General features: G+C 32.4%; 1 protein-coding gene across 9 annotated transcripts in view; it reads left to right on the top strand.

The window, feature by feature from the left end:
- LOC143258558 (CTP synthase 1-like) overlaps positions 1 to 12,630 on the top strand; it is a 48,598-nt gene that overhangs the window by 18,981 nt on the left and 16,987 nt on the right. For all 9 annotated transcript variants that reach the window (XM_076517693.1, XM_076517697.1, XM_076517690.1 and 6 more), the window contains 3 exons: positions 9,503 to 9,619; positions 10,542 to 10,625; positions 11,675 to 11,755. In XM_076517693.1, the coding sequence (XP_076373808.1) occupies positions 9,503 to 9,619; positions 10,542 to 10,625; positions 11,675 to 11,755 (282 nt within the window). The remainder of the gene's footprint in view (positions 1 to 9,502; positions 9,620 to 10,541; positions 10,626 to 11,674; positions 11,756 to 12,630) is intronic.

A 12,630-nucleotide genomic window follows, 5' to 3' on the forward strand; every position in this document is an offset into this window, starting at 1 on the left:
GATTTTTTGATTCGTGAGATATATTTACTTTTGTTGGTTGATTTTGCTTTCTGTCTAGGTATGTGCGTATAATGTTTTCTACGGTTTGTGGAGGAAACTTATTGATGTTGATGAAGTATTGTTTTATTTTGTCTAATTCATCGTTAATTTTATCTGGTGAGCATAATTTTATGGCTGTGTTTATTTGGTTTCTTAGTATGTTGAATTTTTGTTTTGTTTCATGTGCTGAGACCCAAGGAATGTATGGTCCAGTATGGGTGAGTTTTTGGTGGATTTCCGTTTTAAATTGTGTATCGATTCTTGTAATTTTGAAGTTAAGAAATGATATTTGATTGCTTTCTTCCTGTTCACATTTGAAGTTAATGTTGGGATGTATAGAGTTAATGTGATTGAAAAAGTTAAGTATGTGTTCTGTAGATTTGAATCCCGCAATCGTGTCGTTTACATATCTGTACCAGTATAGTGGCGGATGTAATGCTCTATTAATTGCTTGTGTTTCAACTTGTGTCATAAAAATATTGGCTAGAACTGGTGATACTGGGTTGCCCATGCTTAGGCCATTTGTTTGTATATAGTTATGGTTGTTGAACATGAAGTTTGTCTTCATCGTAGTGAATTCTATGAGGGTTGCTAATTGGTTGCTGGGAATGTCTATTGATGGGTTAGGGTCTCAGATATAGAGTTCTAAGGCTATCTTGCAGGCTTCAGTGGTTGGAATATCTTTAAGGGATTTAACTTCGAAACTGTCCATTAAGGCTTTGTGATTAAGTTGATTTAGATTATACTTGAAATTAAGAGAGTCTTTGATGAATGAGCTAGCTGATGTTACGTATTTGGAGAATGCCCAAGCTATGTATTTACCAAGATTGTAATTAAACGATTCATATGTGGACATTATTGGTGGTAATGGACAATCTGGTTTATGAGATTTGGGGATGCCGTATATTTGTGGTGTGTGCGAGTCAGTTTTGCGTAGGTAGGAATAAAGTGTTTGTGAAATTGTGTTGGCTTTTTTAATTTTTAGTAGTATTTTGTTTAGTTGCGATTCATGTGTCTTTGTTAGATTTGTGTGTATTGGTTTAAATTTGTTAGTGTCTGATAGGATGTTCTTCATTTTTTGGATGAATTCATTCGTGTTCATTATGATTATAGCGTACCTTTATCTGCTTTTAGAATTTTTATGTTTTTGTCTTGTTTTAGGTTTTTAATGGAATTGATGTCTCTTTTTGTAAGATTGTTTTTTAGCTTTATGTTTTGTGAAATTATGTTGATGGTTTTGTGAGAAAATTCTTTGAAAAAATCATTTAAGATGTTGTTTTTAGGTGTTTCTGGAAAATATAAAGTTTTGATTTTTCCTGGGAAGTTTGGCTGTTGGATGCCAGTAAAATTATCTAAGTTGTCTTCTTTCTGTTGGTTGTTTTTGGTTGTTTTCTTGTTTTTGTTTTCTATAGAAAGTATCACAAGTCTCCTGGCTAGATCTTCTAAACATGTTTTGTTTTCTAAGGTTGGAATGTACCTTGGTGCTATTGCAAAGTGAGTCCTTGGTTAAGTAGATGTATCTCGTCTGTGTTCAGTTGTCGGTTGGATCTGTTAATTATGAGGTTAGTCAAGGGTTTGTCATGTTGTTGTTTTTGTTGTTTGCATCTTAGTTTTTCTAGTTTTTTGTTGTGGCAGATCTTTTTGTCTCTGTCATTTTTAGTGTTGATTTGGTTTATGTTTCATTGTATAAGTTCGTAAATCGCTGGTTTAATGCAGCATGCGAGTTGATGGTGTAGGTTCATTTTTTGTTTTTGTAAGTCATGTAGTTCTTTGTATTTCGTGTTCAACATGGCTTTAAGTAGTTTTTTCTGTAAATTTTAGATAGTGTTTGTGTATTTATTAAAATTTTTTGAAAGTTTTACCTTTACAAAATTAGGGGTTAGTTGTTCCTTTCTACATTGTTGGATGAAATAGATGTCATTTCATCTATTAATAATTCTTGGATTTAAATTTCTTAGTTTGTTAATGATCGTATGAGCATGTACTATTAATAGTGGTGTAAGGTATGCTAGTTTAGACATAATTGTAACAGATAAGTACAAATACACAAAGACTTACACTTCTTGTACAATCGCCATGATGAAACAGTAATCAGTGATGTTAAGAAAATATTTTATGTAGAGGAGCGAACAATGTTTCAACCTTCTTTGGTCATCGTCAGGTTCACAAAGAAAGAAAGAGGTAACTGACCAAAAGCTGACAACATGTTTGAAAGGTCATATACAACAACTTAAACCCAAAATAAGCCAATACAAAGTAACACCTATATTAAATAATATAAAATTATATATTCAAACATCTAACACCGCCCTCTACGTTCTGACACTCAGTTACACAACCCCTTTCAAACATGTGATCAGCTTCCGGTTAGTTACCTCTATCTTTCTTTGTGAATCTGACGATGACCGAAGAAGCTTGAAACGTTATTCGCTCCTCTACGTAAAATATTTTCTCAACCCAAACGAGCCGTTTTTACATATATATTACTTATTCTGAGGCTCAAAAGTTGCTGTCCACCAATACATCTCGGATGTATGCTGCTCCACTTTGTTCCACAACTACAGTGGGAGTGCAGACAGATCTCTCTGTGCCTCCAAAAGAATTATTCTCAAAACAAATAAGTCTTTTGACCTCCATGTTTAAAAAAGTTGATGAATCAATTTCAACACCCATCTCTGTCCCTTACATACATTCCAACAAATCCCAACATCCATATCCTTTGGTTCCTGGTACAGGCATTTCCTCGGATACATCTTCTTCTCCCACCTCAAGATGCAAAACAATCATTTGTTCATGTTTTCAGTCACTGGAATCCCCTTCAAACAGCAAAGGCCCACTTGACTCAGGGCAGGATCCATGGAGGTCGATAGACCTCCTCAGAATAAAGACAGTAAGGAAAAATGATGTGGTCATAAACAGAAGGGTTCTCCAGCCACTTTGCTTGTGCATCATTAAAAAATAGCCACCTTGATTCAATGGAACTGTCGAGGTTTACGTTCTAATCTGGATGACATCAAAACACCTCTCTGCAGTATTCTTTGTAAAGAAATGACAGGCTGTATGATGGATGAGTGCATGGAGGGGAGTCATTGTTGGTTGATCAGTATGTGCCCACCTTGTCTTTGCCTGCCACTCGACACACCCTTGGAGGCCATAGCCATTTGTAATTCGTTGGTCCTCTCGTTGAACAGTTGCCGTCTCCCTTTTTAATCCTGGGGTACTTTAATGAACATCATCCCCTCTGGGGAAGTGCTGATATTGATAGCAGGGGTCTCTTTGTAGAGCATATGGTTTCTGATCACAACCTTTTCATTGCTGGTTCTTCTACATATTTTCATGCACCTCGTCAGTCCTTTACTGCTATTAATTTCTCAGTTTGCTCCCCTTCATCATTCCCCCATTTTTCATGGAAAGTTGACAATAATCCACAAGGCAGTGATCATTTCCCTATAATTTTGAGAAATACTGGTTGTGGTCAGTGTCACCCGACCCACATGCTCCAGTGGATGCTGGATAATGCAATGTGGCTTTTTTCACTGCTCTCACAGAACTTGATCCTGCCATTGTCTGAAAGCCATCAATAGACAACTGTGTTGCAGCAGTAACTGACTGTATTATACAAGCAGCTGCTCAATGTATTCCTTAAACCAGCATATTTTCTACCACCAGTTCCAAAGTCATATCGGCCTCCTTTTGGCCTTCATATACAGGTGCAGTTGGATAAATCGGGTCTATTTAGAATAATGTTGCTGTATCCACTGGTCAGCCAATCCCACTATGGCTTCTTACAGTCCCCAATTGTGACCTGTCTTTAAGTTATCTGAGAAAAGCAGATACTCCCGATTGGAAATACTGCCTGCTATTTGCTGAACATTTTTCAAACCATTCTACCATTCCTGTTTATACAGATGGATCGAAATTAGGTGACTGTGTGGGCTCTGCCATGGTTTGTTGTGGTTCGGTGGTTGCGAGCAGGATCCCCTCTACAGTTTCTGTGGTCACTGCTGAACTGTACACCACTTCTCTTGCCCTGGATCACATAGAAGCTAAGAAGTACTCAAACTGCACTCGACATCACTGATCAAACTACACTATTTGTTCTGACTCGCTTCATTCTCTACTGGCTCTGGAATTGCTTCACGTTGGTTCACACCCTGTTCTCGTCAATATTCAAAACTTACTGGCCCATTTTTCTTTAACCTCTACTTCTATCCAGTTTTTCTGGATATCGGGCTACGTTGGTATTTGAGGGAACAAGCTCACTGACACCGCAGCTAAATCTATCTGTTCTGGCACTATCACTGCTGTGCTTGTTCCATACATGAACTATGGTCCTGTATTCAAGGCTTGGCTCTGTGCCAGTTGGCAGTTGACTTTGGAGTGAGCAACATGAAAATACACTTTTCCAAATAAAACAGTATATTGAGCTTTGGCCATCTTGCTTCTGTAAGGATTGGAAAGAGGAAGTTGTTCTCACTAGACTACACATTGATCACAGTTTTTTAACTCATCTTTTTTTTTTTTTTTCTGGAACTGATGTACCAGTGTGTAGTCTGTGTAACACTCAGATCACTATAAGCCACGTTTTATTTTCTTGTCATCGTTACAACTCTCAATGACAGCACCATTTTAGACATGTTCTGTCTCAAGGTTTGTCCATAACGTTATACAGTGTTATTAGTGATGGTGACACTGTCCATCTTGGTAATGTTATTAGTTTTTAAAGACCATTAATTTTTTTAATGCCATTTTGAAGTTTTTTAATTTATACATTACACCTTTTTAATGTGGCTCCCTTTTAAACACCACGGTTCATCTAGTTCAATTTGAAATTAGAAAATGGCCTTAACATTAAATAACTCCAAACCAGGACTGAAAAAGCCAACTTCATGTGACTAACGCTGCTGTTTGAACTACCTGTTAGTCATCCTGGTGAGTTATTATTAAAATTTTGGTACATGTCTTTTAAAAATTTTTTATTACTTTTTTGAAAACAGCCATAATGTCAGATAACTCGGTACCAGGACTGAAAAGGCCAACTTCAAGTGACTGATGGTGTTTTTTGTATTTACCTGTTTGTCTTCCTGACGAGTTACACAACAGAAAGTCCTTTACAACTTGAATTACTGTAGTTTTTCTCTTAACGTTGTAGACTAGATGTAAACATTGGTTTTATGCTCTTTATGTGTGTTTTTGTAAACTTTATTTTATTTTACCTTAATTTCCTTTTATGAATTTTACTAAATTTACCTTAATTTTAAATTGTTGCCAGATGTTTGGTGCAGATAGCCTAGCTGCTTTGTGCCATAGAACACTAAGTCAACTCACCAACCACAACAGTGTTGGAATAATGCAACTATAAATGTTTTGGATGTTTATTGGCAGGATTGATTTTGTGTGTGTACATTTAAAATATAACTTCATTATTACTTTCTATAATCTCTCAGCCTCTTAACAAAGAGCATACACTTGAAAATGTTTTCAGTAACATGATAAGAAGTTTACTGCAGTTTCAGGGTAACAACTTGGAGTTCTATACATTTTTCACATTTTTGCATATCAAATTACTGCTTTTATGCATTACTGACATGTGAGAAGCATACTTGTTAAAGAGTACTCCATTTTATAACAATGAATATGGTACTTACATGTTTAAAAACAATGTAATAATGGTTGTTAAGAGTGTTGTTTAAGCTGCAGTGAAGTTTGAATGAAAAAGTGTGCTATGATAATGTATCGTTAATTAAAGAACAATGTTGCCAACTGTGCTGAAAGTTTACAAGATGACATTTAAACAAACTATGACTCTTAACATTTTTCATTAAATAACATATGAGTGATGTTTTGATTTCACATTTTATTGTAAGTAAGAGTTCAGTGATGCATTACAAGCTTAACTTTGGAAAATTTAAGATTACTTAAATTATCAGATAATTGTGTGATTTATACTTGTACAATTTACAAATAAATCTTAAAAATATATAAGTTGCAATTCTAGTCTGGGTTAGGATTAATTCTTTCAGTGTTAACAAATGTATTTTATCAGTCAGAAAAGATAGTTACAGTACCACTTACAAAAACATCTGATAACTGGGGTTTTAGTTTTACTGGTATAATGTCAAAACTAAACAGTGATTAGTAAATATTGTTGAATGCTAAATGGGAAAGGGAGTAAAAATGATTTGTACATCAATTTCTTAATCTTGTGGATATAGATGGGTCAAAGTGTGCAAGTCAGTTACATTAAAAATTTAAATAAACTACTTTTTTAAAGAAATTAAATTCTCAAACAGTACATCCAAGTCTTGTAATACGGTGGTGATGTGATATCTCATTGATATATTTCATCTTTTCTGTTATAAGGGCTTCTGGTTAAAGAGTATAAACATATTTTACAGATCCTGACAAAATATAAAATTTCAATCTCTTTTTGTTTTACTGAAATATCACTGTATTTGTTCAATCAGTATTGACATACCCTTTCTATTTCCTTTGTCTTTGAAGAAATATCTATAATCCTACCTGAAATTGCCATTGGACATATTTATAATAAATAAGAGTATATTCAAAACTACATAAGTCAGAGTTGCTGTTTTGTTTTAGCAGTCAAAGCAGATATTTTGACAGAAAAGAGAAAACTGATGGCTGGAGAACACCAATGTTTTTTAAATTTGCTAGCTCATCTGTGCAGTGGGTGTGCATAAAAACCCACAACCTAGTCATATGACAGTGTTTATGAAACTGATTATTCCCATCTCTTCATCCTCAAAGCAGTCTTTTCTTCAATTACTAAAACAGTTGGATCATTTTTTAACAAATTCACTGTTGATAAGCTATGTTGCTTTTTATAACTGCCTGTGTCTTTTGGTCTTGTCAAAGAATTGTTGGGAAAATATCACTTCAGAATGACTAGAAAATGCAACTGGGCCACAACATGTCTCAAGCTTTGATTTGGTAAGACTTTAAAGGAACCTATCAAAATTGATACTGATTTTGATACAAGGAAAGTCCTTAATGTTTTAAAGTGATAAAGACTTACTCAGCTTTAAGCTTGAATGTAGGTCATTGTGAAAATTAAGTCCATCTTAACTTGTATCCTAGTAAGAAACATGAGCTGCTTAAATCTAGTAGTGATGTTCTTAAATACACCATCCAGTGCTGTTATATTTCTTTGTTTTGTCTAAAAAGTCTGGTAAGTGATAGCAGAGCAGAATAAAGGTATTGTGATGTTATTTTCAGACAGTACAAAAAATTCCTCATTAAATCCCTGAAATCATCTAATTCAAGAGTTTGTAAATTTCAGAGAGAGATTAGGACAGACAAAGTACTCTATATTTTTATCTGCTGTTAGGCTGGGTATAACCAGGTGGTTATAGTGCTTGTCCTGTATGGTTGTCAACTGGGCCAGCAACATAATTTTAAAGATTCTTGGCTTATAAACATAGTAGCTGACCCCAAAACATTTGGGTGTGTTGTAAAAAGAAAGACATGAAAAATTTCCAGATTATTTGGAGAAATTGTAAAATTTCTTTCCAGGTGTTGAAGGGGTTTTTCTGTAAATACAGAAGCTACTTCAGAAAACAATGGAGCATGACTGTTAATGCAATAAGATCATAATTTGCAACATCAGACATGCTGAGATGTTCTAAATGTAATTTTAACTACAGAAATACTTATCTTTGGAGATGCAAGACAAAGAACATACCTTGAAAAAGGAGAAGTTCAGAAAAGTGACAAATAAGGTTGAAAAAACTGAATTGGAACTGGAATATCTCAAACATAAGATCAGGCTTGAATTTGACGGTCAAGCACTTTGTATGTCAGAAAAGCTGGTATGGGTATTAACACTTTTATTGAGAAGCAGAGAACAACGATTTGGCCTTTTTAGGTCATCTTCAGGTTAACAAAGATTACCTAGGAAGGTTGAAACATTGTTCTCTGCTTATCAATAAAAATGTTAATACCAATACCAGTCATTTTGAGATGCATTTTTATTTCAAGTGGGTTTCTTGTCATTGAGAATTAAGCACTTTCTTTCATCTGCTAATAAAAACTATGATAAAACCATAAAGGAAAGAAATTTTGCTTTTAAGAAAGAATAGTGAAAATTTAAATTATCAAGTAAGAGAAGTCAAAACATTTGATTTTATTTTAAAATAATTCAGTTACTTTTGACACTGGTAGAGTAATAATAAAAGTATTACTGCCTTTTCACCATATAAAACATTATATACCATTATGTAAAGTGCAATTTTTTGCATAATACACAGTGGTCCTAGAAAACTCAAAAATATATTTATTTAGATGCAAGAACCTTGGCTTGAGGTATTTATGCTGCTTTATGCTGTCATGGATGTTTTTAAATATATTTATACATTTAACTAGAAAACCAGATGAACTTATTTGTGTATTTGTGATGATAGATGATGTATTTGTGCTTGATATTTTTTTTTTGTTGTTTTCTAAAATGCTTACTTGAAAGCTGTGTGAATATTTTTTGATAACTAACATGTAATAAAAAATGTCTTACTAAACTGCACACCAGAACATGAAAGTCCTAAAGGCTAAAGTAATAAATCTCTTAGTTTTTATGTATATATTGTTTATATATTTTTTCACATAAGTGACTAAAACAAACAAAATTAGAAACTTGTTAGACTATATTAGAGGACTTAAGTTCATCTTCTGAAATGCATGCAGGCTGTAATCAGTTTATGCAACTTGAAAATTTGTTTAAGCTCTTATGGATTGAATTATTCTTTGTTACAGTAGACACTATTCAAGGAACAATAAAATTAAATGAAAGCTGATATATAACTGTTAAGAGCCTACAGATGTTAGGTTGAACAATTATATGTTACAATCTAGAGAAAACAATGTATTTTTAATTTTATTTCATACTTTTCACATTTTACTGCAGTTAATGTTTGGGTAGAGAAAATGAGAGAGTATAAAATTCTACCAAAACAGTTTTCATTTAGGAAGTTCTAGAAGCTATGCTAACAAACTAAGGAAGTTGTGAAACAAAACATACTTTTGTTATCAGCATAAAAAATCATCTTTTACAAAAAGTTGATTGTAAAACTTTGAAAATTTTGGATTTTTTTGTGTGTAATACACTTTTAATCTACTAAAAGCATACCAATTTTGTATAGAAATTTAGTAAATTTAATTTATAGTATGTATCGTTTTAGTAGTTATATGATTGTGCAAAATGGTTGAACCTATATACAGAGTCGAGGTTTAAAGTAACAAATATGTTTTCATTTTGTTTTTGAACAGTAGAGCTGGTTAAAAGAATTAACCTACATTTATAGTATATTTTCCTTACCTTTGAAGAAAGTGTTTGTGTGTGTGTGTATTGTAGAAATTCATACAATTTGTTTATTTGTTTTTTACAGAAAGGCTATTTAATTGAAAGTGTTTTTGTAACTGTGATCTGGATTTATTTTTTGTTTTCCAGCTTGGGGGCACTATTGGAGACATTGAGGGCATGGCTTTTGTTGAAGCCTTTAGACAGTTTCAGTTTCGAGTTAAACGAGAAAATTTCTGTTGTGTTCATGTCAGCTTGGTCCCTCAGGTTTGTTATTTTGAAGTTAGACTTTAAATTGATTATAGGAACATTGTTTTAACATTTCTTGTTGGAAATGTACAGTGTGACATTAATTCTGAAAGAGTATGCATTGGCTTTTATTATAATTGTGAACATCCTGAAAATATAATGCTTTTCAGCAAGTTTCAAACATATAATTGTTTCAAGTAAATGAATTGTTCATGAATAAAAGGAAAAAAATAATTTCATTTTTCAAGTACATTACACCTATATGCACACACACAAGACCTCACAATTAATGTTTACAAAGACTCTATCCTAAGAATATGTAAATAAAAATTTGTCTTAAAAGTTCATTAAAGAGGTTTGTTCAATAACAAGAAACATTTAGTTATAGTATGTTTAAGTGCAACAAAGAAATAAAATTTAAGGTTAGTCCATGATAAAATCATATTGATGTTAGAAAACCCAGTGGTTAAGTCACTTGCAATCTGTATGTTGTGATTGAAGACTATTACTGAATGTGCTCAACCTTTCAACTATGGGGTCATTACACTATAATGGTCAATCTTATTATTAATTTCTAAAGAATTGTACAAAAGCTGGTGGTAGATTGTGTATACCTGACTGCTTTCTCTCTAGTTTCTCATTCTGTAATTAGGAATGGTTAGTGCAAATAGCCCTTAAGTAACTATGCATGGAATTCAACAAACAAATTAATGTTTAAATGCTATAATGTAGAAAAAAAGTGAATAGTTTACCTTTTGATCCTATTAAATCTAATACATAAGAATGCTAAAAGTATCATCTGATGCTTCATGAAAATTGACCATAAAACTGCATAGATTATCACTATTTAAACTTACTATTTCACTTTATGAAAATATTCTATTAATAATGTACTATTAGTTATTAAAAAAGTTAAAAGCAAACATTGGGGTTTTTATAGCCAAGGTCAACAGGAGAGCACAAGACAAAACCAACACAAGCTAGTGTTCGTGAGCTTCGAGGGTTAGGCTTATCCCCTGACTTGGTAAGGTTTATTGAACTTTGTATCATGGTTCTATTTTGCAAGTTACTGTTGACATAATTTTATTGTATGAGCGTAATTTGTAAAACTATAACTTGCATTAGTAAAATCACTTTGTGGAATCCAAAAATGACTAAATGAAAAAAATGAATTTTTTTTTATTTACATTAAATCATTTTAATAGTAATATGTCAAATTATGGATATTCAATTTTTCATTTTGTATCTATTTTTAAAACAATTATATATTGCAACCACAGTAAAATAGGACAGTTTTTATTAATACACCTCAACCCTGTGAATTTTTTTTTTTTTCAGTTACAAGAATGTTTAGTTAGAATAATGAAAATGGATATAGTGATCTTAGTACAAGCAATACTTTATATGGGAAATGAAATTAGTGTTCATAAGTCATAAAATAACCTCTTAAGCTGTCATGTTAGCACTACATCATATTTCCTTTATCAAATAGTTTGTAAAGTTTGTAATCAAATTTTAATCTTTGACATTTAGACCTAATGTTTACAAACAGTTTGGTGCTAAAATATTAGTTTCTCCTCATCAAATTGTAGTTACAGATAAATGTATAGTAAATAGTGGCATTGCAGAACTGAGAAGTGATAATGACCAGTAGGAATTTTTGTGGGGGTAAATCTTGTATGTTGTTCTTGCAGTATGAGCCTCATGCTTACCTTTTCCAAGGTTACTTTTTGATGAATTTTATTCATTTAGTGCTTGTTTAGTGTGTCATTCATTGAATGTAGAAGATGAAAAAAAAATTATTTAACTGGTGCTGCAGTGTAGGTGTTGCAGGTTTGAGAAGTCTAGCACAATGTCCAGATTAAGTTTAATATTTCAAGCCTTGTCCTTTGACACTTGATTATAGTAAATGATTTAGTTAAAACATGAATTTGCTATGCAAACAACCTTTTATTTGTTTATATTGGAGCTCAACTGATTCTTAGAGTTTGGTGTTTTATACAGTAATAGAAATTTGTGTATTTTGTTTAGAATGTTTTGTTCTTAAGGTTGACTATTATCATTTCTTAATAGATTGTTTGTAGAAGTGAACAACCTGTGACTAATGGAGTAAGAGAAAAGATTTCAAATTTTTGTCATGTTGGACCCAACCAGGTAATATTAGTGATCAAAATATTCTTAAAGTATTTTTCAAACATGAAAGCTTCTTAATTCTTTGTGTTCCAATGTGTAGTTATTAAATAGCCCATTGTAAAAGATTCAATAGAATTCAATTTGGTAATTTTTTATTACTGAAGATACAGTATGAAAGAAAAAGAATATGAATTTCCAATGTGAGAAATGTTTGTATTTTATTAACTGGAATAATTGATTAATCAGGGGCTTGTATAATGCTCAGAAATATTGAGTACACTTTTTTCTTTCTTTTTTTTATAACCGTAAGACATTAAATGTTAAATTTGTAATAACACAAAGTTTTTAAACAGCTCACCATCCATGCATTGATAATTTTGTGCTGATCAGTTTTCAGGATTAAGAAAGATCAGTATTACGTAATATGGAAGTTGAGGTATTTCATTAATCATTGGCAGCTGCTAATGTGAAAGTAGACTGTATAATAGAATTAAAATAAAAGTTAGCTCTTTGAATTTCTTTGCTAGAAATGATTTTGTAAAAGTTAATGTGTTGATACACAAAGAAATGATATTGGGAATTCAATAAATAATTTAACTTGGTCTGGAAATGTCATCTCTTATTTCACTGTGCATAACCAAGTTCACATTTTGTTTTCCCCAGAAGCAGTCCGTAGCTCTTATAACTTCTGAACAGTAAGCTTGAGTTTGAATGACTGATAAACATACCTTAATAAATGAGAGAGACAGCTATATCCATTTTTACTACTAAACATAAAAAGAGATTATACAGTGAGGTATATAAATCTATTAACCCTATCATGTTAGGTCAAGAGTCAAAGGTCATTTCATCATGTTTATTGACTTGGATTCAAAATCTTATTGAACTACTATTTT

This window comes from Tachypleus tridentatus, chromosome 8 (genome assembly GCF_004210375.1).
Source record: "Tachypleus tridentatus isolate NWPU-2018 chromosome 8, ASM421037v1, whole genome shotgun sequence".
NCBI lineage: Eukaryota > Metazoa > Arthropoda > Merostomata > Xiphosura > Limulidae > Tachypleus > Tachypleus tridentatus.